Raw genomic sequence first — 27,967 nt, 5'->3', positions numbered from 1 at the left:
CCTCTCTTTTTAAATTTATGGATGAGATTTCTATAATTCACTGGTAAAAAAAATACATAGCATAAAACTTTTTTAATCAGGACCGTTCCAACACATATTGATGCTCAACGCGAAATCTAAATTGAAGCATTTTAAGTTATTACTAGTTTGTACAAAAAAGAAATTATTAATTATATATTTATTTTACAAAAATTATATTTTTATTCAAAGTGATTTCTATTTTTTTGGATGCAAAATTATTATAATCGGTTTAGTTTAACATTTCTTTTTGAATCAACAATAAAACAAATTCAAATTTGCAGACACAACAATTATATGAATTGTTAACATTATATTCTATAACCAATATACACATCTGGAAAAAAACCAAGTCTTTCTATAAAATTAAGCAAATCAATTGCTATATCATTCGACAACTTGTATTATTTCTCTTAAATTTTTTATTTCCATAAATAAATATGAGATTCGCTAAAAAAAAAAAAGTACCATGCATAATAGGTAAAAAAAAAATAAAAAATCAAGGCCTTAAGCAAATGCCTGGTTTGCCTATAGCTTGGGTCGGCCCTGTTCTTAATACATATTTTTAATATATCATAATTTTTCGGTTAAAGTTCACAATTTTTATGAGTAGAAAGCAAAATTAGTATTTAAAATTTACAAAATTCACGCAATGTGACACATGTTACATTAATGATTTTGTGTTTGTCGGTAAGATTTTAGATGTGGAGGAATTGGTTCTGAAGACCCAGTTCTCTTTGTGTTATTGGTTCTTTTTTTTTATAAGTCCCACCTTGGTTCGCCTTGCTCTCACTATGAGTGAGTGGTGGAAGCAATTCTCTACTTGAGCCGGTAGTTGCTGTGTGGGGGGCTTGTCTGGATGCTTATGTGTCTTTCTCTTTGGCTTTCAGTTATAATTGTTTTTAATGCTTTTTTATCCGATTATGAATGTTTATAAACTGATTTTGGTCTCGATGACCATTAACCTTAGCTTTGGGGCTTGAGCTAACTGCTTTGTGATAATAATTTGGCATACAATCAAGCCTTCAATTGATATAGTTTCATATAAGACATTAGGGGGTCGTAACAAGAGAAAAAGATTAGTGATCTAGAAATTAACTTAACTATTTTGATCAAATGTCGTGAAACTAAACTATTGGAACAATTGCAATCAAGGGGGTGAGTTTCTATGTAATTAAGAGAAGCAGATCTATCATGACCTAATCAGTGTCTTACCTATTTCTTTAAAGAACAGTTAATCCAACCATTGCCAAGTGAAACACCCCCCAATTGTATATATCCAAACTATTATTGTAGTAGTTAAATTGAGATTTCACAATCTACATCGATACTAACTTATAAATTTTACTACTTAACGACAATTTAGTACACTTTCTAATGACAAACATCACTTTTCCATGAACATGCCGAAATTTGAGAGAGAGAGAGAGAGAGAGAGAGAGAGAGAGAGAGAGAGAGAGAGAGAGAGAGAGAGAGAGAGAGAGAGAGAGAGAGAGAGAGAGAGAGAGAGAGAGAGAGAGAGAGAGAGAGAGAGAGAGAGAGAGAGAGAGAGAGAGAGAGAGAGAGAGAGAGAGAGAGAGAGAGAGAGAGAGAGAGAGAGAGAGAGAGAGAGAGAGAGAGAGAGAGAGAGAGAGAGAGAGAGAGAGAGAGATTTCTAACTGTTTCGTTATATTATAAAAGCTTATTCTCGACGATGAACCATTTGTGTCATCATGCTCAAGCTTTAGAGATTAATTTCAAGTTATTGGAAGCAGTTATGATTTTGGTAGAAAATGATTCTCTTATGATTTTAATTGTAGAATTTGGGTTTTGGAATTTTTTTTGACCTTCACAATGGTGTTGGTGTAGCATCGGAGAGCGATGAAGAGTGTTTTGCTAGAATGATTAAGACATTGTTGTGCAAAGTAACGACGAAGTGATCTCTATTTCTTTTGTCGGTAGTGCTTGAAAAATTCCTCACACCCAGTATTGTGAAAAATTAATCAAACTCATATATGTGCTGTGATACTCTCATATTGTTCATGGAATTAGGTAGAAGAAATTGGGAATTAGGGATTCGAGAATTATGTTTTTTTTTTTTTTTTATTTCATGATTTTTTTTTTAAATAAACATATGATACTTTAAATTAAAAAAGTATGAATTGATGAATCAGAGTGGGTTTTAAAACAATGTCTCTAAAGTTTCAAATGATTTCCGTTGATACCAACTTAGCATGAACTATACACACCTTTTTGATAGGCAAGAATTACCATATACTGTCGAGTTTGGTAACACAAGCTTGTGATTTAAGTAGGCGCATTAAAATGTTTGAAGGTACTCCCTTCATTTTTAAATATAAGTAAAATTGATTTTTTAAGTTCATTCAATTACCATATACTCCTACATATATATGCATGCATTAATGGTTGTTCGGATCCCATCAAAACTACCGTTTATTATAAGGAGCTTAATGGGACCCGTTGATGTTTCCATTTGAGTTTTTTTATTTATTTATGCTTTCGCATTCTTTTTTAGAGCAACGTATATTATTATTCAAAAAATTATATTTAATATTAAACGTATAAGTTTCAATACAAAATTTCTATTTTAAATATTTTAATATGTGCAATTTTGCACATGATGAAAAAAGTCTTTATTATTATTAATTATTATTATTATTATGAAAGGAGTATCCATATACAAATAAGTAAGCAATAATGTTTGATGGACACTCTAATAGTTGACGTACATCCCAAAAGAGTGAAAGAGACAATTGAGAGTGATGTGATAGATTAATGAAATGATATGATGATACACATATAGATAAAATGATATGTTGAATGAGTTTTAAGAATCTAGGGTATGTGAATTTTTTTGTTGATAACTAATTAGCAAAAAAAAAAAAAAAACAGTAACCTCTCCTTAAACACTCTAACGGTGCCACCCATTAGGATCAGACAAAAATTCATTCCAATTCTCAAAGAAGAGTGCATCAATCAAAGCGCTTTTGTACAAACATTGTTTAAACATAAAGAGAAAGCAAGAACGGAGCTCAGCTGGAGGGATGAATGAAAAATTTGAAACATAAGGAAATATGAGTCGCAAAAGCACTTCATGACTTAAATCAAGTTGTGGTGGTGGTGGGGGAGAAAGTAGCAAGTATTCAAATTGGATGGAACCGTTCATCAATGATTGGAAATGTTTCATCAAGTACGATCAAACGATACAACTTTCCATTAACAAATCTAACATATCAAATTGCACCCATAAAAAAGCAATTGTCTCATTGTCACGTCGTGCTTCGAATACACGTCATAATGCTCAAGAAATGAGGCAAAGAAAACCATTGAGTATCATATGAAAAATCCTTTAGACTTTCACCTCACCTCTAAGTTGCAAGTCATGGGGTATACCATCTGTAAATCGAGTTCTAAATCGGGTTTAAACTAAAATCGTATCATCAAAAAAATCAAATATATCTACATCGGATAAAATTCAAAAATTTTCACTTCAATACTCTTAGACCAATTGTCCACTGCATGACCAAGGGCTAGGGGGATAATGTACCAGTATGGGCCTAAAAGGTCCAAGCCAGTCATTCATTAAGGAATCCAAGCAAATTAGGCCAGGCTAGTCATTCGTTAAGGAGTCCAAGCAAATTAGCTCTTCAAGAATAACATAGGAAGATCTAACAAATGGACCAAGTCAAAGAATATCAAGATTACCACCTAAATGTGACATGTGGCATAAAATATGACTTAATCTCTCATACCACCTTGTCATAACTAACACCTCGGAATGATGTCTGATACACATCAACACTTCCACGAGATAAAAAAGAGCCACTTGATAGACCGACATAAGCGCCTATACACGCTTTAGCTCCTCTAAGAATAAAAAACATTTAGTTAGCTACGAGATCGATCCTATATATTCGTACCTTATCTAAACTGCATAGATGAGCACATCTACCTCGGATTATGTTACACTCGGATATACATGTGTCACTCGTAATTACAAGATTCTGGGAGGTTCGTTACTATGATATCCAAATTAGCCTCGTAACAAACCATCTTGAAGATAAGGAAATTAGATTGCAACCAACAAGGAGTCTATCATCATATCAACCATTATAAATAGGGGGCACCTGCCCTTGGTACGATGAACTTCATATCATTCCAATTTTATCACACTCATACTCATATACAATGCATGTATGCTCTTGGTTTGTACCTCGTCTGACTTGAGCATCAAAGTATCTTACGCAAGCACCCCCTCCCATGCATATTAAAGAAGGTGCAGAAGAAGGAGTGTACGACCAACCACAAATGAGTAACACTCCCTGATTTTGCGGTAAATCCCCATTGTTCGTACAAAAACACAAACAAATGGACTTGAAGAGCAATCTAGGACTCGATTCAAGTCCTTACAAGAGAGTTTAGTTGATATGTATTTGTGAGTCGAACGAACTAACTGATTTTTTGAATATATAAAATGTAAAAAAAAAAGGCACATTCACCGCTCTTTGAGTCTAAAGTGTAAATAACTATCAATCTTATTTGTAAATTCTAAATTTAGAAGTCCTCAAGGTAAGACATGAAATCTTAGATTTGTGTGTCCAAGTAATTGTAATCTTATGTGATTATAGTGAGAGAAAAAAAAATCTCTGTTGTGTGAGGGGACATAACGTAATCCCAAATTGTGGGATGAACCGGGGAAAATATGTGTCATTCTTTTCTCTTATCTCTGATTATCTTTTGCATTCTATGATTGATTTTTTTTTGGTAAAAATTCTATGAATGGTTTTTAACTTAAAATTTCTAAGAAATACTACACAATTCAACCTCCTTTGATGTTTTTCTTACAACCAAGAGTCAGCAACTTACGTCAATCAAAATGATTGCATGGCGTATCTAGTCATGATTCGTTTAGCTCAATTAGCAACCCATTTGACATGAAGGACCAATTATCTTAACAATCATTTCGGTACGGATTAAAATTACTATTAAAATTATGCAGGACTAAAATTGAAATCTCGTATTTTTATATGAATTAAAAACATATTTTACCCAAAAAAAAAAAAAAAATTACAAGTTACAACCATCATAATGGAGAAATGAATCTCAATTGAAACAATTTCAGTTTTTCTCAATTATTATTACATCTTAAAGAGAGATTTTCACTTAATTCATTTCCTCCTAAACAGATACTGCACCACAAAAACATATTCTAAATTATGGAGTATCAAACTAATGAGAACAAACACGTGATCTAATCTAAGATTGATAATGTTTGCTAAAGTCAAATGCATGTGGAACTTGTACAATTACGTGGCGTGCCACTTGCAAATCTCACCAAAAAACAATGTCGATTTTAATCATAAAAAATAAAATAAAAAATCGAATGCATATATATTGTCAAAGTGTCGGTGTGAAATGAATTAATTGAATGGGGGCACCAAACGTCCTATCCTAGTTTTTTTTTTTTTTGGAAAGAAAATGACCTATCCAAGTGTTCTGTGAATTCTTCTCACTTCCTTGTGTTATTAATTACATGGGCAACAACTAGCCCCTTCTCTAAATATGGAATCAACCATTCATTTGAAAACTAAAATCTTGTTATCTCATTTGAAAAATGTTTTGTATACCCTTTAATACAAAGAGGAAAATAAATAAATATTATATGCTATATTGTTTATGATGAGGTGTAAGAATCAAACCAATAACTCGTAGAATGCAAACATTCAATGCAAATAAACTAAATTGGTGTTTTTTATGCTCATGTATGTATAACCTGAATCACACACACTAATCAAATTTGATCACTATTGTTTGAATATCGTTTTCAGATCATTTAAAACAAATCACCTGTAAATCGAACCAAAATATTATATTTTATCACTAATTATTTATATTTCATACTATATCTCTTTTTAAACAAGGAAAAATAAAACATATTACTACCAAAACAAACATTTTCCTATCAAAACAAAACATAAAGAAATTAACCATTACCCAAGCAAACAAAAGAGAAAATCCATCAACTATGATAACCTAAAATAAAATTAGCATATAAATTTGCCTTCAACCACCAAAAAGAAAACAACTTAAGTTTATCCGGAAGTTGAAGGATTGATTTTTCCTTATTGTTAAATATCATGCCCTATTAATAGTTTTATATTACAAATATGTTAATTTCATGTATTTTTTAGTCATTATATTTTATCTTTTTTCATTGTAACTGTATACTTATTTTAATAGTATAAGAATAACTAAGTCAGCGTTAGACTTGATCACTGATTTCCATCATAAGGATTTCCATCCTCATGCAACTTATATTCCCTCATTAGGAAGTCCATTTGTCTTTTTTGGTTGGTTTTCTTTAATCATACTTTAAGAGAAGACATCTAATGTGTTGATTGATTGATAATTAAGTGTAAAGAATGTCGACGTCACGAAGTTATGGGATTCCTGTAACGACCCAATTTTATTTAATTATTATTGGTTGATTTAAAGTCTTTTTATATATGATTTTAAATAATTATTGTTGATTATGTGGTGTGTTATATTTTATTAAATGTGTTATTTTACTATTTAATAGAATAAGTGGGAATTTAGAATATTTGGAGTTCAAGGGGCTGATTTAGAAATAAGGAGAGTTGTGTGGGATTAAGCGGAAATAGAAGAAGTTGAATTAGGTTTAGAAAAGAAAAGAGGGAAGTCAGAAAACATTTTCACGTGGAAGCAGCTTTTTGGGAGAAAAACCAAGAGGGAGCCAATAGTATCCAAGAGAAGATCGTGTAGAGCTTTGTTCATCAATCTAAGGTAAGGGTGAGGCTAACTCTCAATGATTATAGTTTGTATAATTCTGATTTTGATTTAGCAAGGGGTTGTGGTTAAATTTGAGAATTGGGATTAGGTTTTGATTATTGACTTTTGAATGAAAAGTGTAGAAACCATATAATGGAACGGTGAAAAGAGTGGTTAATCGGGTAGGTTAGTGATGGATTAACGTTTCAATGATAGGGTAATCATATGGTGATGATTATGGATGATTTTGGAGAGTTTAGGGTTAAAAAACGGAGTCAAGGAGGCTCCCATGGTAGAAAATCGCAGAAAAATCTGTAATATCAGCATGTATGATGCTGTCAAAATCGTGAGGCGATCCCAGTGATCGTGAGGCGATTTTGACAGAAAATCTGTAAATTTCAGTATGTCTGATGCTTACCCTGTTTCATGTTCTTCCGTCTTTTTCACACGTTTCTGTTTTGAGTTGACCTTTGGTGTAAACATGAAAGTTGTAGATAATTTTGTTAGCTTTCCAATGGCTTTGGTTTCACTTGAAAATGATTTTTTGTTTTTGAGATATGATGAAAATACTCCAAGGAGGTCTTAGTGAAATCTTATGAAAATTCAGTATAACCGTTTCTAAGTTAATCCAAAACTTATGGGATAATTCCAAAGCTCAAAACTAGAAGTACTATGAGTTCAATTAGGGTGTTTAAGAGTATGTAACTTATGTTGTGAGTCGACCCTTGGGGTTGGAATGAAGTTGTTAATGATTATAATGAGGTTCAGAGAGGATGAACAAGATGATTAATAATGATGATTTACTTTGATGATTAAATGTGAAAATATTTATATATTGTGAAAGACGTTGATATGAAATTGTAATTGTTATATATGATGATTATTATTAATGTTGACTTGCTGCATATTATTTAATGGTGTTGTCTTGCGGTTGTGACATATTAATATCATGAAGATCTAATGTTGGTATAAGTTGTAAGCGTTGTTGGGTTGTACGTTGCCGAATAAGTCATAAGTATGTTATGCAAATTGTCGATGTTGTCATCATCGTTGGTGTTGTTGTTGATGTCGTAGTTGTAGCCATCGTTGGTGATTGTTTATGTCAGGTGTTTTATAAGAGGTGGTGTACTCTTACATTGTTGTTTATAAGAGGTGGTGTACTCTTACATTGTTGTTTATAAGAGGTGGTGTACTACTCTTACTTGGTCGTTTTATAAGAAGTGGTGTACTCTTACTTTGTCGTTTTTTTTTATAAGAGGTGGTGTACTCTTACTTGGTCGTTTTATAAGAGGTGGTGTACTCTTACTTTGTCGTTTTTTTTATAAGAGGTGGTGTACTCTTACTTGGTCGTTTTATAAGAGATGGTGTACTCTTACGTTGTTGTTTATAAGAGGTGGTGTACTCTTACGTTGTTTATGTTGATGATTATGACGATGTTATGATGATTGTTTATAGTGTTGAATGAGAGGCTGTTTTGATGTTACATGATGTTATCTATGAGTTGTTAAATGTACTTAATGATGATTATGTTAAGTTGATAAGTTGTTCCTTATTCATGTTTTGCTAATGAGATGGTTGATGAATAATTATTGTTATGAATTGATAACGTTGATGCATAGTGGCTAAGTTGTCTTCTATTCATGAGTACTAAGGGGATGTTAAGAAAAATTATTATTGGGTGGATTTGATGATGTCTATGTTGTTAACTGTAATTGATGAATTATATGCTTATTATTATTGTTTGAGAGATCTCACCCCTTCTGCTTGAAAATGTTGCCCTTCGTATGGGTAACTTGCAGGTAATGAAGCTTAGTAGGAGAGGTGGCTCAAGTGTCTTAGGGCTCTGATACGTAACAGGATGGGAAATTGTTACGATGTTTATCATTCCTTTATGTATCAATTTTGAAACATGTTGTTAGAGCTTTTATTGTCGTTGAATTAATTCTGCTACAAAGTTTTGATTAATACGTGTCGCGTCATTTTTCAGAGATCAAGGCTATTTGATTAGATTTTTGACTCGCTAATTATTTCACGACTGAACATTTTATTTTTTAAGAAAAAGGTGAAAAAAGTTCAAAACACCCCATATTGAGAGATTTAGGGTTCGGGGGTAAGTCGCCATTTCTGTGCTCGCGATTTTTGGATATCAAACCATTAATTGATTTGAATCGTCAATCTTTGAACTCTCGATTTTTATTCTTGGGAAGGGAAAAAATGAGTAAAAACCCTTTTCGAGACTTTGGATTCGGGGGTTGGTTATGCGAAGGGAAGGTGCTAGCATCCTAAGCATCTACGGTATTCCGTAGGAACCTCTTACCTAGATTATCTTGTGCTAAAATACTTGTTCATTTGAAAAATTATTGCCTAATGTCTAAGTGAAAGAATGGAGGGAGAAGAAGTATGTTTTTGGTTTATTTTTATTTGATTTGGAAGGACGAGTCCTCTGCCTACGTACCCTTTTGAGAAAGGGATCAAAACCGACGTAGTTCCACTCAAAAATTTCTTTGGTGGGTTAGGTTGATTTTAAGATTTTTGAAAATGGTTTTAAGAAGAGAAAGAGGCCTCAAGGCATGAGATAAAAGAAATGAGTGAGGTTGATTGATTTTAAATTTTTGAAAATGATTGAAGTTGAATTAAAATTGATTAAAAATTTGATTAAGAAAATAAAGGGAAAATGTTGCTAAGAAAAAATATTTTTGAATTTGACATATTTGATTTTTTTGTGAAAATGATTTTTTCTAAACTAACAGTGAGAACTAACGTAACGTCGTAAAAAAAAAATAACGGAAAGCGGTAAATAAAATGTGGTAGTGTCGGTGTATGTGTCGGTGCTTGTGTTACCTACATTATTACATCAATTCCTAAATACAACCCTAAGGCCTTTATGCCAAAATAAAATGCAAGAAATAAAATTACATCAATTCCCTATTTATACATACTAATCCAATGACAAGATAAAATGATGAGAAAATTTAATATGCATGCTATGATCTAAGACAAAAATTAAATGGTTAGTGATCACAAGAAATATTATGATGAATGAGACATAAGAAATAATAAGCAAGAAATAAAAATAATAAAAAAAAACATTTAAGATCATCATATAAGAAATAATAAATAATAAGTAAAAAAAAACAAATTAAAAGAAAAAAATAGGATGGATTTTTAACAATGATAGAAAATTAAAATAGTGAGAAAAAAACATTTTTTTGGAATTTTTTTCTAAACATAAAATGTCAAAAAGAAATAAAAAAAAACAGCATTTAAAAAATAGAAACAATAACAAATGAAAATAATAAACAAATTGGCTCAGCAGGATTAATTCTGAACCATTGGATTAAATCAATGGTCCAAGTTCAAACCCCTGGATTCATCATAGCCATTGGATCTAAGATCCAACGGTTTAAAAATAAACAGCAAGAAAGGAAGGATATACTGGAAGCACAGTGACCGTCAGATCAACGATCTGACGGTTCAACAGCAGGCACACAATATTCCACCCAAAAGAACAAACACTTAACCAAAAACAAGCTGCATCATCGACCGTTAGATCTACAATCTGACGGTCTAGCTGTGATCATACACGATAATACAGTGGAACGATACGCATGGAATTAAAATAAAGTAATGAGGCTATATAAAGGGGTTTTACCAAAAAAACAAATATAACACAAAAACTTTCTCTCTCTAAGTTACAACTTAGAGAGAGAAGCTCTCCCCTCCCACAAAAACACACGCGGCCGGAGAAGAAGAAGAGGGGCGGCCGGAGCTGCTCCGGCGCGGCGGTCGGCCGGAGCGCCGCCGCGCCGGAGTTTTTTTTGCTTTTTTTGAAATTTTTTTTTACATCAAAATACTCCTCTTCCCTTCCTCTACACAAATCCAAGCTCAAAATTTCGAAAACATACACCAAAAATCCTAGATCTACAAATGAAAAACGTGAAATTTTTACCTCTTTTTCCGGTTTCCTTTCCTCCTAGTTTGAGTCCGGTTCTCTCCTTTTCTTCCTTCTTCCGGTTCGCGTGTTCTTCCTTGTTTCCGGTTCGGCTCCGGTTCTTTTCCGGTTCGGTTGGCTCTCCTCTACTCCGGTTCGTTTGGCTCTGTTTTGGTTCGGATTTGTTTTGTTTGGAATGATGATGATTTGTGGTTGTATGAATGGTTTGAGGTGTTTATGTTGTTATTGTGTGTTTCTGAAAATGATTGAGGTTCATGTGTTCTTGATGTGGTTCATGTGAGTTCATGAAATTTTGGGTTTTTGATCCAAAATTTTGGAGAGAGAAGTTTGGAGATTGTTTGTGAGTATGATTGCTGTTGACTGACTTTTTCTGACGTGAATAGTGTTTTTCTCTGACTCATGAACAGTAATTTTTTCTCTGGCCCATTTCCCAATGATTGACAGGCTTTTATAGTGACAAATTAGGGTTGGCTCTGGTACAAACAAATGACCAAAATGCCCCTGCAGCTGAGACTTGGGGACAAAGGCTTAACAAATAAATAAATAAAAATAAAAAGAATGAATAAAAAGAAAAAGAAAAGAAAAAGAAAAAGAAGAAAGGGAAGACGTATGTCTTCTTCTTTTCTTTGTTTTGTTTTTTTTTATAAAAAAAATAATAATAATAAAATAAAATAATAATAAACAAACTAAAAAAGACAAAAAAATAAAAATAAAAAGTCCCTTCGGAATCTGACATGAGGTATTTCAAAGTATCCTCCCTGCCGAAATTTCGATTGAAATGATTAATAAGAAAAAACGCCTTTTAAAAAAAGCGATTAGGCCTTCTCTTTTTTTGACGTGATCGTTACGATTAAAAAAAAGACTATGCGACGTAAAAATGAAAGTGAGACGGTTTTAAACGTTGTGAAACGCGAACGTTGATTTAACGTAAAAAAACTTTTTTGAATGACTAAAGACAAGAAATACGAACTTTAAATGGTAAAAAACAACGAATAAATGGGAATGTGAACAAATTTAAAATACGGACAAGAGTTTTTAAACGGTCCAAAATTGGGGTATGACAGGGGTTGGTTATATTTAGGGAAGGTATTAGCACCCTAAATATTCGTAGTACTCTACGAGAACCTCTTGATTTTATTTAATTAATATGCTATAACTTGCTTATTATTTTTGAAAAGAATGAATTAAACTGATAAAAATAAAGACCTAATTATCTACATTTTTTATTGATTTGGAAGGACATGGTCCTCTGCCTACGTACCCGTGAGGGATCAAAACCTCGTAGTTCGGGGTAGAAATTGACGTTTGATTTGTTGAGTGTTTTTTATTAGTTTTGAAAAAGGTTTTAAAATGAAAAGCCAAGTGGCAAATGAGTATTTGTTTGTGTTTTTTAATATTGAAAAAAGAGACTTAAAAGTAAAGTTAAATTGATTGAAGTTTGATGGAGAAAAGAAAATAAAAATGCGGTCACTTGATTTGGATCAAGGTTTATTATGAAAATATTTTTGTGATTTTGATTATTTGCATGTTTTCTTGTTGTTTTTTTGGAATATTAAATAAAAATTAAACTAACGGAGCAATAAAAATAAATGCGCGTGGATTTTTGTAGTGACGTTGGATCACCACAAAATCCCTAATCTAATTTTTTTTTTTTTGCATTTTTGGATATATATAAGGCGGTAAAGAAATAAAAGGACACACACACCCACACACTTTTCTCATTTATATTTACATTGGACCTAAATACATTCTAATTGCTGGAAAATAAATAAAAATAATTAAAATGCTAAATAGAAATAAAAAAAAATGCAAAAATACTAAAAAGAAATAAAATTCAAGAAAATAAAAGAAATTGACAACCGAATGGACAAAAATTACCGAAGGGACTTATTCCGAAGGGACAGAAAAAAGAGGGAGAAGAAAAGAATAGCTCGTCAACACAAGCTAAAGAGGGAGAAGAGAGAAAAGTTCTTTGACAACTCAAGAGAACTTTTGGTGTGTGAAATTGTGTGGAATGAGGGCTCTATTTATAGGTGAGGAGGTTGATGAAAAATGGAAAATTGATTTAATGGAAATGATGGACAATTATGGTGAATTTTGAAAAAGGAATGTTAAAGTTGACACTTGACTTGAATTTTTTTAGACCTTGTACATTTTATTTTGGACCTATTGACACTTTGTTTTTTTTTTTGGACACTAATTAATTAAAAAGAAAAATAAAAATAAAATAAAAATAAATCTAATACGAAATAAAATAAAAACAAATTAAACTAAATTATGTAAAGAAAAATAAAATTAAAAGATGAAAAATAAAAATTATTAAATATAAAAAAAGTAACTAATCTTAAAATTAAAATTAATAAAAGATGGAAAGAAAATAAAAAGAGAAAAGAGGGTCCGACTCGGAATCAAAAATGAGGTATTTTAAAATACCTCCCTGCCGAATTTTTTCACTGAAAAATCAGAGATCGATCAGAGTCAAGTGACATGTGTCCGTGAGGCCTTAGGTCAAAAATTGGGGTATGACAGATGCCCCTATTTAAGTTTCTTCGTCCGGAGATTTGAAGATGAAATCTTTGATTTGACGAGTCGAAGAGACTTAAATACAAAGTACACAATATTTGACCTAAGATGCTATGGATGCATGTGATGCAATTTATGAATGCAGGATGATTTGACTCGAATGAGAAATAACAACGGGATACCCGAATTCGTTGAAGAAAAAAGGGGTCCGACTCTGCTAGGGGAATGAAGTTTCACTGGGGAAAATTATTGTCTACTATCGTATTGATAGGTTAACAGAGACGATTGATATTTTTACCTAACTATCGACGAGATAGCTTAACAAACGTAAGAATGAGAGAAAAACCATCGTCTAACTATCGTTGAAATGATAGCTTAACAAAGACAAATGATACTTTTACCTAACTATCGATGAGATATCTTAACAAAGGTAAGAATGAGAGAAAAACCATCGTCTAACTATCGTTGAAATGATAGCTTAACAAAGACAAATGATACTTTTACCTAACTATCGATGAGATAGCTTAACAAAGGTAAGAATGAGAGAAAAACCATCGTCTAACTACCGTTGAAATGATAGCTTAACAAAGACAAATGATACTTTTACCTAACTATCGATGAGATAGCTTAACAAAGGTAAGAATGAGAGAAAAACCACCGTCTAACTACCGTTGAAATGATAGCTTAACAAAGACAAATGATACTTTTACCTAACTATCGATGAGATAGTTTAACAAAGGTAAGAATGAGAGAAAAACCACCGTCTAACTACCGTTGAAATGATAGCTTAACAAAGACAAATGATACTTTTACCTAACTATCGATGAGATAGCTTAACAAAGGTAAGAATGAGAGAAAAACCACCGTCTAACTACCGTTGAAATGATAGCTTAACAAAGACAAATGATACTTTTACCTAACTATCGATGAGATAGCTTAACAAAGGTAAGAATGAAAGAAAAACCATCGTCTAACTACCGATGAAATGATAGCTTAACAAAGACAAATGATACTTTTACCTAACTATCGATGAGATAGCTTAAAAAAGGTAAGAATGAGAGAAAAACATCGTCTAACTATCGATGAAATGATAGCTTTAAAAAGACGACTGATAACTTTTACCTAACTATCGATGAGATAGCTTAACAAAGGTAAGAATGAGAGAAAAACATCGTCTAACTATCGATGAAATGATAACTTAATAAAGACGATTGACAAGTTTTACCTAAATATCACACAAAGATAGCTTAACAAAGGTAAATTTAGAGAAGACAACTTGGTCAGTTATATTGGGGATGACACTTTTGAGAGGAAAAGAATTTGTAATTGCAAGCTGTTCATATGAAGAAACTGCCACTTGCTGTTTGGGTCAGGATTAACCAAAGAGACACGGCTAAACAAGACTCTCGGTGACTAATGCAATCATGTGTGAATGATGTTGTATATATATATGGTGTATGCATCAATGTATGAATGTACGAATTTTATGAATGTACAAATGTTATGAATGTACAACTTGCATGACTATATAAACTCTATGTGACAAGTGACTCGATGAAACGAGACAGGACATGTAAGATTGGAGGCGAACTGATATCGCAGCACAAGCACTCGGCAAACTTCATTGGAGATGATATTATTGTGAACAAAACGAGCCGTTGACGGTGTAAGACCCGACACAAGGAGCAACTGATGCCTCCTGGGGGTAAAGCCCATCGTTGATAAAAAGTCTGGAAGAAGTCGCCATTTGTGAACTGGCACAGAGTGTTCCTCCATTGGTATGTTTCAGCAGTCATTTTTTTAAAAAAAAATCTCTAACTTTTGCCTGGACCGTCCTTTCAGATTTTCAGTCCACCGGGATTATATTCTTTTTTGTGCCCCTAATTTTTTCCTGGACCGCCCTTTCGGGTTTTCAGTCCACCGGGACGCTCTCTATTGCTTAAGCCACCTTTTCAGGTTTTCAACTTAGCGAGCTTTGATTTTTTTGTATTTTTTTTTTTGTATATATTTTTTTTGACTGTGACAACATCTTGTTCAAGGCAGAGGTTCTTTCCATAACGCTTAGCCATGTTTCTCTTTCGGAATGTAACCGTCTTCGAGGCGGATGTTGATGTATGCTTCATCTACTCATGAGTTCAAAGAGAGTGTGTTTGTTGTTCACACTTTTCAAAAGATGTAAAAAAAAGTTTTTGTATTTTTTTTTTTGAAAATTTTTGCTTTAAGTATTGCCATAAAAAGTAGAAGAAATTTTGCAAATAGAATAAATGAGAGTTCCAAACAAATAGGCATAGGATCAAATTTGATGAATTGAGTGGTGACCTACCAATGGCATGGCTCCACGGATCTTTGAAAGATTTGGAAAATGGTAAATGTATGGGATGGTACATTGAAAACAATAACAGCTATTCTCCCTAACAACTTTGAATGCCCCTGTTTCGAGTCTTTGATCTGCAGATGCTTCGTATCGGCGGTCTTTTGATAGCTGGATGCCCCAAGTGGACTGTGCCTGACCGGATGCAGTTACTTTGTCTTTTGATCCTTAACTTTTGCATAGATCGTTTTTTCGGGTTTGCGGTCTATCAGGATAATCTTTTTTGTTCATGTCTCTAACTTTTGCCTGGACCACCCTTTTGGGTTTTCAGTCCACCGAGACGCTCATTTTTGCCTAAGCCGCCTTTTCAGGTTTGCGACTTATCGAGCTTTTATATTTGACAGAGTATTTCTTGACTACACCGACATTCATAGGAAGTGCAAGTTTGTCACCATCCATAGTTGTAAAATTCATTGCACATGAGCCTTCATAGTTAGGCGTCCACTTGCTCCTGGAGTCTGGTTGGAAAGATAGTATCTTTTTGAGCACAAAGTCTCTTTCTTGAGTTTCACGGGGACAAACCTTCTTGTTGGAAGTTTGTTTCAAACCTCTTTTTGATATAGATGCACAAGGTCGTCACACATTTTAGTTCGATCAAGTTGGGACTCCAGCAGAACTCCTATTGATGGGACTTCGACCTCCATAGGAAGCACGACCTTTAAGTTATATACTTGAGGGAAGGAGGGGGTTGCCCCTGTTGAAGTGTGTACTACCGGACAATACTCATGAAGTGCAAGTGGTAGCATCTCGTGCCAGTCTTTGTAAATGAAAGCAATTTTTTTGGACAATCTTCTTTGATATTTTGTTTGCAGCTTTGACGGCTAAGATGCCTCAGTGGGCGAGAGATCTTGCTGGGAGCCTCTTCATTCTCCTCTTCCTTATCTTCGGTCACAGAGAACTCAAAGTTGGGAGAGAGTACATGGTTATTATGTTCAACGGGTTTATTAATGCATGATTTGATTATTGATTTTGACAAGTAAGTACAAGCTATGATTATGCAGATATATGCGAATGATTAAAGAAATTCTTTTTGGTTTTTTGTATTACCATTTTTCAGAAAAAGCACAAAATAAAATAAAGTCGGGATTAAAACGACCTTTTTATTAAAGATGACCAATACTTAAAGCAAAAAGCCCTACACAAGATCAATTTCATCTCAGGCGGGACGAAAGGATGTTTTTTTTTTTTTTTTTTGAAAAGCGAAAATCAACAAACAAACATTAATTGAACAAAAAGTAGCGGAAGGAACGTCAATAGTGTTGTTACCTCTTCACGAATGCTCGTGGATTTCTTGTTCAAACTGATACGTTCTCTTTTTTTGTTTGCCCGAGTGTTGTAGGTGCGAGTTGACTTTGGACGAGGACAGTTGGGACACCTTTGAGATGGATTGACCTTTAGTAGAAAAGACACAGTGTAAGACTCAGACTTGAAATTATGTATGCATGCTATGCTTATGCAAAAATAGACACATTTGTTTTTTTTGAAGGACTTGTCAAAGTAATTGTAAACTTGATAAGGAACATTGTTTTATTTGAAAATTGTGAAGATGTTGCAATTGGTTCCCATTTCAAAAGTAAGAACGAAACCAAGGAAAAAATTCTTAACAAAAGCTAAAGCTTAGTTAAGGTTTTTGAAGTTGTAGGTGTTCCTTCTTACAAGGTCCATATCATTGATGTTTACAAGAACTTATCTAAGTCCTTCGATATTAGTGAGAAGAACAAAAAGTTTTTATGAATGAATGCATGTATGCATGATTATGCTAAGGAACATGGAATGCATGGTGAGGTTAAGTCCATAATGTTGGAGCTTAAGGATAACAACGCCATTTGGTAGGGACTATGGTTTCAAATGTACCTGTATCACGGGTTCTACCAAGTTCCCAAAGTCCTCGACTACTTCCGAATATTATCGGATATCGAGAAAACACCCGGTCCAACAACGTTCGTAGGAAAGTCTCATTTGAGTGTAGTATCGCGTGTCGACTAGTTTCGAGAAAACATCCGGTTAGCCACCGCACTACGTCCTAAAAGGCCAGGATGGGTTAAGGGTTACTAAAGGTCCTTAGCTTCATTGGAAACTTAAGAGTAATAAAGTCTAAACGTGAAAACACACGCCGACATATATCACTTCAAGCTCCTCCGCTAAGTGTGGTTATCTCACATGTGACTAGACACGAGTATACTCCCGGTATGCCACTATGAGTCTACCACTCCTATCTTATATTTCTCTCAAGTCCGGGTGTAGAACTTATCTCACCACTCACGTTTAAGAAAGAAGAAAGAAGAAAGAAGAAGAGAGAACAAATATACAAGTATTTCCATCATTTTTATTTTTTGTTTTAAGCAAGTTATAGCACAAATAATTAAATAAAGCCAAGTTAGGCTCAACCCTCTTAGGGCATCATCAGTGAAGTCGCCATTTCTGTCGCGTCATTTTTCGGAGATCAAGGCTATTTGATTAGCTTTTGACTCGCTAATTATTTCACGACTGAACATTTTATTTTTTAAGAAAAAGGTGAAAAAAGTTCAAAACACCCCATATTGAGAGATTTAGGGTTCGGGGGTTGGTTATATTTAGGGAAGGTATTAGCACCCTAAATATTCGTAGTACTCTACGAGAACCTCTTGATTTTATTTAATTAATGTGCTATAACTTGCTTATTATTTTTGAAAAGAATGAATTAAACTGATAAAAATAAAGACCTAATTATCTACATTTTTTATTGATTTGGAAGGACATGGTCCTCTGCCTACGTACCCGTGAGGGATCAAAACCTCGTAGTTCGGGGTAGAAATTGACGTTTGATTTGTTGAGTGTTTTTTATTAGTTTTGAAAAAGGTTTTAAAATGAAAAGCCAAGTGGCAAATGAGTATTTGTTTGTGTTTTTTAATATTGAAAAAAGAGACTTAAAAGTAAAGTTAAATTGATTGAAGTTTGATGGAGAAAAGAAAATAAAAATGCGGTCACTTGATTTGGATCAAGGTTTATTATGAAAATATTTTTGTGATTTTGATTATTTGCATGTTTTTTGTTGTTTTTTTGGAATATTAAATAAAAATTAAACTAACGGAGCAATAAAAATAAAAGCGCGTGGATTTTTGTAGTGACGTTGGATCACCACAAAATCCCTGATCTATTTTTTTTTTTGCAATTTTGGATATATATAAGGCGGTAAAGAAATAAAAGGACACACACACCCACACACTTTTCTCATTTATATTTACATTGGACCTAAATACATTCTAATTGCTGGAAAATAAATAAAAATAATTAAAATGCTAAATAGAAATAAAAAAAAATGCAAAAATACTAAAAAGAAATAAAATTCAAGAAAATAAAAGAAATTGACAACCGAAGGGACAAAAATTACCGAAGGGACTTATTCCGAAGGGACAGAAAAAAGAGGGAGAAGAAAAGAATAGCTCGTCAACACAAGCTAAAGAGGGAGAAGAGAGAAAAGTTCTTTGACAACTCAAGAGAACTTTTGGTGTGTGAAATTGTGTGGAATGAGGGCTCTATTTATAGGTGAGGAGGTTGATGAAAAATGGAAAATTGGTTTAATGAAAATGATGGACAATTATGGTGAATTTTGAAAAAGAAATGTTAAAGTTGACACTTGACTTGAATTTTTTTAGACCTTGTACATTTTATTTTGGACCTATTGACACTTTGTTTTTTTTTTTTGGACACTAATTAATTAAAAAGAAAAATAAAAATAAAATAAATCTAATACGAAATAAAATAAAAACAAATTAAACTAAATTATGTAAAGAAAAATAAAATTAAAAGATGGAAAATAAAAATTATTAAATATAAAAAAGTAACTAATCTTAAAATTAAAATTAATAAAAGATAGAAAGAAAATAAAAAGAGAAAAGAGGGTCCGACTCGGAATCAAAAATAAGGTATTTTAAAATACCTCCCTGCCGAATTTTTTCACTGAAAAATCAGAGATCGATCAGAGTCAAGTGACATGTGTCAGTGGGGCCTTAGGTCAAAAATTGGGGTATGACAATACGTTGTTGAAATTTGAAGGATAATTATTCCATTTATGTTTTTAAGAAAAGAAGTGTAATATTCCGTTTAAGGTGTTTTACTCTGATTAATTTATGAAATTTTTATATTGGGAAAACGGGGTGTTACAATTCCCCTCTTAAAGAGTTGGATCTGGACTTGCTTGCTGATGTCTTTGGGGTGTTTAGACAATGAGTTGTTTAGTTTTTTTTTTCTTTTGTGTCTTTTATTTCCCTCTGATAAAAAAAATAATGTTAAAAAATCTATAATATTCTTAAAGAAAACTTAATTTTTTAAAATTTATAAAAAATATTAAATTTTAAAATATCAACTTGAGTGATTATTTGAGGCAAGCTGGCCCATTTTTAATCACTTAACTTTCATTTGGATTTAATAAAAAATTTGTAAAATCCAAGTCAAAACAAATGAATTATTCTTACTTGGTTTGAATATATGAGCCAAAAAAACCAAACCAAACGAGGATTAGGATTCTCTCCATTGAAAATTCTCTCAAATTTTTTCATGTAAAATCTCAACCATCAATCATGAGAGAGAAAGTGATAATTAAATTATACTAACAAATAGTAGTTGTATTTTAATGGTGAAGATTGAAAATGGAGAAAATTGAAGAAAATTTTCAATAAAGAGGATCCAAATCCACCAAACGAAAGCTTTCCACTCATAGCCGAGGGATTCTAGGAATTTGAGTTGTATTAAGCTTTTAACTTATGTTTTTCCTACTCCCTCAGAAAAACTTATGTTTTTCTTACTATTTAGAGTAATTAAAGAACCTATAGTTGAGAAACATAGTTTGTTTCTTAATTTGTGTAATCATTTCAAGCAAATATAATTATAAGATGTTAACGGCTACTTCATCTAATCTTATTTATAATAAACATTTATATCATCAATAAAATGTGATATGTATCTAATTGAAAGGAGTGGTATTCAATAACACTGTTCTTTAAAAAGTTTCGAGTGTACCTCTGTAATACTCTTTTGCTAATTTTGTTTAGTTATAGAAAACATATTTTGAATTTGTTTGGATAAGTTTGAATGTATGTATCTCCATGGGATGAGATAGTTAGTACGAACCAATAGCATGCTTTCAAAACGTCACTTTCAGCCAATAGCAAGTAGACCTAACTCATCACCATTTTCATAGCCTTCGATCTTTACAACTCTCTCAATTATGAAATTATTTGACTATGTCTATTATTCACTTAGTTTTTTTTTTTTTTTTTACTATTATATAAAGACAAATGATAATATATAAGATATTTTTTTATTTGTCTCAATGAATATTTTTAAAATATCAATTTTTATTTATGTTTTTTTGTTAATACATAAATAAATAATACTTCCTCCGTCTCATAATGACTGAACTTTTTGTAAAAAAATATTGTCTTAAAATAATTGATTCATTTCATTTTTCAATACAATATTAATTATTTTTTCTTCTAATTAATACTACTTTCATCACTTTCAATTCAATATATTATACTTTGCATTTATGATAGTGGAGAATGCACAAATACATAACAAAAACACTTATAATCATTTTTTTATCTCCTTCATTTATACATTTTTCTTAATATGTGTGAATGAGCAAATGACTCAGTTAATCTAGGATGAAGAGAGTATTAAAAATCAAAGATGTGCATTGATATGCTTAAAACAATCGACAAGATCATTTATTTTGGATCGAAGGAAGTAGTCAAAATAAATGGTATCGAAATCATCAAACAACTATTTTAGTTTAAAATTTATAGATATATACACTATTCGATCACTATTATAAATAAAATTTCATTTTTTTGATTAATTGTATAAAAGATGTATATAGCCTATCATATAAACTAGATACATTGTGAATCTAAAAAGTAATGAATTAATACACACTAGCTACCATCTCAACTACCAAGTAAAGGTCCCCTACTTCACTCCTCCATTATATATAGAGCACACTTCTTACTTAGTTTTATCATAGTTCACTACTAAATATCACATTTGAACAAAGTTTGAACAATGGATTCAAAAAAGGCAATCCTCATGCTAGGCCTCTTGGCTATGGCTCTTATTTCCTCAGTGATGTCTGCTAGGGAATTAACTGAAACTTCCACTGATGCCAAAAAGGGTGAGCTATATATTATTTTTCTTTATAAATACTTTCACAAGCATTTTCTATATTTTTTAAATTCTTTTCTAGTTAATTATAAATAAAGTAATGATTCATATATTGTGTTTGCAGAAGTTGTTGAAAAGACTAATGAAGTAAACGATGCCAAATATGGAGGCTACAACCATGGTGGTTATAACCACGGTGGTGGTTACAATGGTGGAGGTTATAACCACGGTGGTGGTTACCACAACGGTGGTGGTGGTTACCACAACGGTGGAGGTGGTTACAACCATGGTGGAGGTGGTTACAATGGTGGTGGAGGCCACGGAGGTCACGGTGGTTACAATGGTGGAGGAGGTCATGGTGGTTACAATGGTGGAGGAGGTCATGGTGGTCACGGTGCTGCTGAATCTGTTGCCGTGCAAACTGAGGAAAAGACTAATGAAGTAAATGATGCCAAATATGGTGGTGGTAGTTACAACCATGGTGGAAGTTACAACCATGGTGGAGGTAGTTACAACCATGGAGGAGGTAGTTACCACCACGGTGGAGGTGGTTACAACCACGGTGGAGGTGGACACGGAGGACACGGTGGAGGTGGTCACGGTGGTCACGGTGCCGAGCAAACTGAGGACAAAACTCAAAACTGATCATAATGATATCTATCTTCATGCACCATGCACTCTTTCTCAGTAATATATTTCATGAATAAAAATAATGTTGTGTGTTGATATAATGGTGTATTTATCTATCTTGCCACTATATAGTATAGATAGATATTTCTTCGGGAGAAATCATGTATAAATTTGCATCAGACTATGTATTTGTAATGATGATAAGCTTTTCCAAAAAATGATGAATGTGTTATCTTGTCTTATTACCTCTCTTTTTAAATTTATGGATGAGATTTCTATAATTCACTGGTAAAAAAATACATAGCATAAAACTTTTTTAATCAGGACCGTTCCAACACATATTGATGCTCAACGCGAAATCTAAAATGGAGCATGGTTTGTACAAAAAAGAAATTATTAATTATATATTTTTTTTACAAAAATAATATTTTTATTCAAAGTGATTTCGATTTTTTTTGGATGCAAAATTATTGTAATCGGTTTAGTTTAACAATTCTTTTTGAATCGACAGTAAAACAAATTCAAATTTGCAGACACAACAATTATATGAATTGTTAACATTATATTCTATAACCAATATACACATCTGGAAAAAAACCAAGTCTTTCTATAAAATTAAGCAAATCAATCGCTATATCATTCGACAACTTGTATTATTTCTCTTAAATTTTTTATCACCATAAATAAATATGAGATTCGCTAAAAAAAATTGGTACCATGCATAATAGGTAAAAAAAAAATAAAAAAAATCAAGGCCTTAAGCAAATGCCTAATTTGCCTATAGCTTGGGTCAGCCCTGTTCTTAATACATATTTTTAATATATCACAATTTTTCGGTTAAAGGTCACAATTTTTATGAATAGAAAGCAAAATTAGTACTTAAAATTTACAACATTCACGCAATGTGACACATGTTACATTAATGATTTTGTGTTTGTCGGTAAGATTCTAGATGTGGAGGAATTGGTTCTGAAGACCCAGTTCTCTTTGTGTTATTGGTTTTTTTTATAAGTCCCACCTTGGTTCGCCTTGCCCTCACTATGAGTGAGTGGTGGAAGCAATTCTCTACTTGAGCCGGTAGTTGCTATGTGGGGGGCTTGTATGGGTGCTTTGGGGGGCTTGTCTGGGTGCCTATGTTTCTTTCTCTTTGGTGTAGTTGACCTGGTCCATTCTGCTTTTGGTTTGGGTCATTGGGATGTTTTTATTTTTATTTTTTATGTTGGTGTTTTTTTTGTTTGATTCTTTTTGGTGGTGTTGTCAGTCTTTGGTCATCTTGGGTCGTCAAACTACTTTTATTATTATTATTATTATTTATTTTTTTTGGTACAATTATTATTATTATTATTATTATTATATATATTAATGTTTTTAAAACCAAACCGAAGATTAAACCAGTAAGACTCCGGTTTATGGTTCAACTAATTAAACCGGTTGAACCGAATAATTAATTAATAAATAAATATACTTTTTAAATTGATTACAATCTATTACTCTTTTCACTAAAGTCCAACTTTTTTCCCATGGCCCAATACATTTTTCTACCAATAATATTTTAGGACTATTACTTTTCCTACAATATGAGATACCCACGCACCATATAAAAATTCTAAAACTACCCTTCAGATTTTGAAATTTAAAATAATACGAAAACTGGTTCAGATTATATAATCTGAATCGTTTTGATATATATAAGAAAAATCATCCTTCCCCGCATTTTACAGTTTTACATTTAAACTTTTCACTTTCTCTCTCTCCCTTATCCCAAAATCCGAACCATAAAAGTTTTTTGATTACAAATGATTGCTTGGTTTTATTCAGCTATAATTGTTCTTAATGCTTTTTTATACGATTATGAATGTTCATAAACTAATTTTGGTCTCGATGACCACTAACCTTAGCTTCGGGGCTTGAGCTAACTGCTTTGTGATAATAATTTGGCATATAATCAAGCCTTCAATTGATATAGTTTCACATAAGACATTAGGGGGTCGTAACAAGAGAAAAAGGTTAGTGAACTAAAAATTAACTTAACTATTTTGATCAAATGTCGTGAAACTAAACTATTCGAACAATTGCAACCAAGGCGGCAAGTTTCTATGTAATTAAGAGAAGCAGATCTATCATGACCTAATCAGTGTCTTACCTTTTTCTTTAAAGAACAGTTAATCCAACCATTGCCAAGTGAAACACCCCCAATTGTATATATCCAAACTATTATCGTAGTAGTTAAATTGAGATTTCACAATCTACATCGATACTAACTTATAAATTTTACTACTTAACGACAATTTAGTACACTTTCTAAAGACAAACATCACTTTTCCATGAAAATGCCTAAATTTAAAGATATGAAGAGTGTTTTTTTAGAATGATTAAGACATTGTTGTGCAAAGTAACGACGAAGTGATCTCTATTTCTTTTGTCGGTAGTGCTTGAAAAATTCCTCACACCCAATACTGTGAAAAATTAATCAAACTCATATATGTGAAACACTCATATTATTCATGGAATTAGGTAGAAGAAATTGGGAACTTGGGATTCGAGAATATGGTCATGAGTTTTTATTTTTTTTAATTTTTTTATTTCATGATTTTTTTTTAAAATAAACATATGATAGTTTAAATTAAAAAAGTATAAATTGATGAATCAGAGTAAGTTTTAAAACAATGTCTCTAAAATTTCGATGATACATATATGAAATAACAATTGAGTCTAATGTTTATTCACGAGTCAACACCGTACGTCAATCAAAATGTCCACGAGGCGTATCTAGTCATGATTCCTTGAGAAATTTTAATATGGTCACATGACCAAATAAAAAGTGTTTGACACACAAACAAAAAGAATAGTTTTTTAATAATAAAGAGGAAATTGATAAAAAAAAAAAAGGCTTAATTACTCTTTTGATCCCTTAACTTATTTTTTTGTTTCGTTTTGGTTCCTTAATTATTAAAAGTTTCGTTTCAGTCCCATAACTTATTTTTTGGTTTCATTTTGGTCCCTTAACTATTAAAAATTTCGTTTTGGTCCTTTAACTTACTTTTTGGTTTCGTTTTGGTCCCTTAACTTATTTTTTGGTTTCATTTTGGTCCCTTAACTCTAATACATTCATCCTAATATAAAAGACCAAAGTGGTTGACAGAGGATGAGTTAAGGGACCAAAACAAAACCAAAAAGTAAGTTAAAGGACCAAAATGAAACTTTTAATAGTTAAGGGACCAAAACGAAAGCAAAAAATAAGTTAAGGGACCAAAATAAAACTTTTAATAGTTAAGGTACCAAAACGAAACCAAAAAATAAGTTAAGGGACCAAAAGAATAATTAAATATTGAATATTTTAAAGACCATCTTTTTGCGTTTATGTCCAATCACTATTGATTTGGTCTTGTGAGCATGGAAGAATCCCTCAAATTCCTTTAGCTCAAAGCCTCAAATAGCAACCCATTTGACATGAAGGACCAATTACAATTACTATTAAAATTATGTAAGACTAAAATTGAAAGCACATATATTTAGACTGATTAAAACATATTTTACCCAAAAACCTACAACCATCTTAATGTGGAAATAAATCTTTGTATTTTTTACCACCCAAGCTTATTAGTGGTTAATAATATTTGGCCATTTAAAAAAAAAATTGAAACGGTTTTAATTTTTCTCAATTATTACATCTAAAACATAAGTTTAATATTTTTTTTTTTATAATTTTATATCTCTTTTTCTCTTTCATGTTTAATGATTTTAATATAACAATTGAGAAAAGTTAGAGAGATTTTCACTTTAAAAATTCATTTCCTCTTAAACGGATACTACACTAGAAAAATGGATTCTAACAAATGAAAACAAACACGTGATCTAATCTAAGATTGAAATTTGTTTTGCTAAAGTCAAATGCATGTTGAACTTGTACAGTTACGTGGCTTGCCACTTGCGAATCTCACCAAAAAACAATGTCGATTTTAATCATAGAAAATAAAATAAAAAACGATTGCATTTGATGCCTCAATATTGTCAAAGTGTCGGTATGAAATGAATTAATTGAATGGCGGCACCAAATGACTTATGCTAGTTTTTTTTTTTTTTGAATGACCTATCCAAGTGTTCTGTGAATTCTTCTCACTTCCTTGTTATCAGATGAGTGGTCTATTTTGTTAGTTGCATAGGAAACAACTAGCCCCTTCTCTAAATATGGGATCAATCATTCATTTGAAAAGAAAAATCTTTCTATCTCATTTGGAAAATCTTTTGTATACTCCCTTCGTTTCAAAATATAAGTAAATTTTACTTTTTAAATTCATTCAATTAATGATGTATGTGACCCATATTATAAACCATATACATCATTATTTAAATGAACCTAAAAAGTAAAATTTACTTATATTTTAAAACGAAAGGAGTATGCTTTAAAAATAAAGATGAAAAAATAAATAAATTAATATATGATAGTTTAATGATGTGATAAAAAAAAATGTTAAATATGTTTATGAAATTAAAACATGTTTATTATCATGGTTGATCTCATTTTACAAACAAGTGTACGTAAGATTGTTTTACGAATAAGTGTACGTAATTGTGTTTTTCGGTCTTATATCTCTATCTTTGTGAGAAAAATATCTTAGTGATCCGAGTATGGTCAGTAGGGATGGGAATAGGTCAGGCCAGCCTACAGGGGCCTACGACCTAGCATACATACGATAGGCTAGGCCAGATCATACTTTTTTCCTAAACAGAGAAGGCCTAGACTTTTTTAGAAGCCCATTTAGCTTAAAAGGTCAGACCACATGTCATTCTAAAAGCCTTTTAGGCCTATTAGGCCGGACTATTTAAGTAAATATGAGGCTAAATTATCTTTTTGGTCCTCTAACTATTTAATTGGTATCGGATTAGTCCTCTAACTAAAAATTGATTTATTTCGGTCCTCTAAGTTTCTCACTATAACTATATTTAGTCCTTTCTGTTAGTTTTATTCAAATAAACGTTGGGGTTTGTGTTATATGGGTCCTCTAACTTTATTTATTAGTATCATTTTGGTCATATTCATTGTTAAGGTATTATGATTAAATAGTGACTGATATTATTGGTAACTGTTATGGTTCATATGTATGTGTGAAACAGGAGGTCAGATACCCACATAACACAAACTCTAACGTTTATTTGAATAAAACTAACAGAAATGACTAAATGTAATAACAGTGAGAAACTTAGAGGACCGAAATAAATCAATTTTTAGTTAGAGGATCAATCTGATACCAACTAAATAGTTAGAGGATCAAAAAGGTAATTAAGCCTAAATATGAATAATATTATTTATTATTATATTATATTTTGTACTTTGAATTAAAATAAAAATTTGTTAACTTTTTCAGTAATTTAGTAATTTAAGTTTATTAGTATACATTATATTTTTGCATATTTAAATGTATTATTATAAAGTAGAATTGAAATATGATACAATATATAATCAAATTCTCTAAAAAGTCATGTTGATTATCAAAAGAGAGTTTAATCTATTTGATATATTAGTTCGTTAGTCTATTTAAACT

General features: G+C 31.9%; 1 protein-coding gene across 1 annotated transcript; it reads left to right on the top strand.

The window, feature by feature from the left end:
• The first annotated feature begins 21,641 nt into the window (after positions 1-21,641).
• LOC11420752 (cold and drought-regulated protein CORA) lies at positions 21,642-22,669 on the top strand. Its single transcript, XM_003616757.4, has 2 exons — positions 21,642-21,804; positions 21,919-22,669. Exons 1-2 carry the CDS (start codon positions 21,696-21,698, stop codon positions 22,437-22,439), a joined length of 630 nt encoding a protein of 209 aa, XP_003616805.1. The 5' UTR covers positions 21,642-21,695; the 3' UTR covers positions 22,440-22,669.
• The last annotated feature ends 5,298 nt before the right edge of the window (positions 22,670-27,967 follow it).

The sequence above is a fragment of the Medicago truncatula genome, chromosome 5 (genome assembly GCF_003473485.1).
Source record: "Medicago truncatula cultivar Jemalong A17 chromosome 5, MtrunA17r5.0-ANR, whole genome shotgun sequence".
In the NCBI taxonomy this organism is placed as follows: Eukaryota; Viridiplantae; Streptophyta; class Magnoliopsida; order Fabales; family Fabaceae; genus Medicago; species Medicago truncatula.
Note: the sequence above shows the minus strand (reverse complement) of the source record. Positions and strands in the feature narration are given on the sequence as shown.

Coding starts and splice junctions, on each gene's coding strand:
- LOC11420752 (XM_003616757.4), top strand. CDS start 21,696: ATGGATTCAAAAAAGGCAATCCTCATGCTAGGCCTCTTGGCTATGGCT. Junction 21,805..21,918: donor TTCCACTGATGCCAAAAAGG/GTGAGCTATATA, acceptor TTGTGTTTGCAG/AAGTTGTTGAAAAGACTAAT.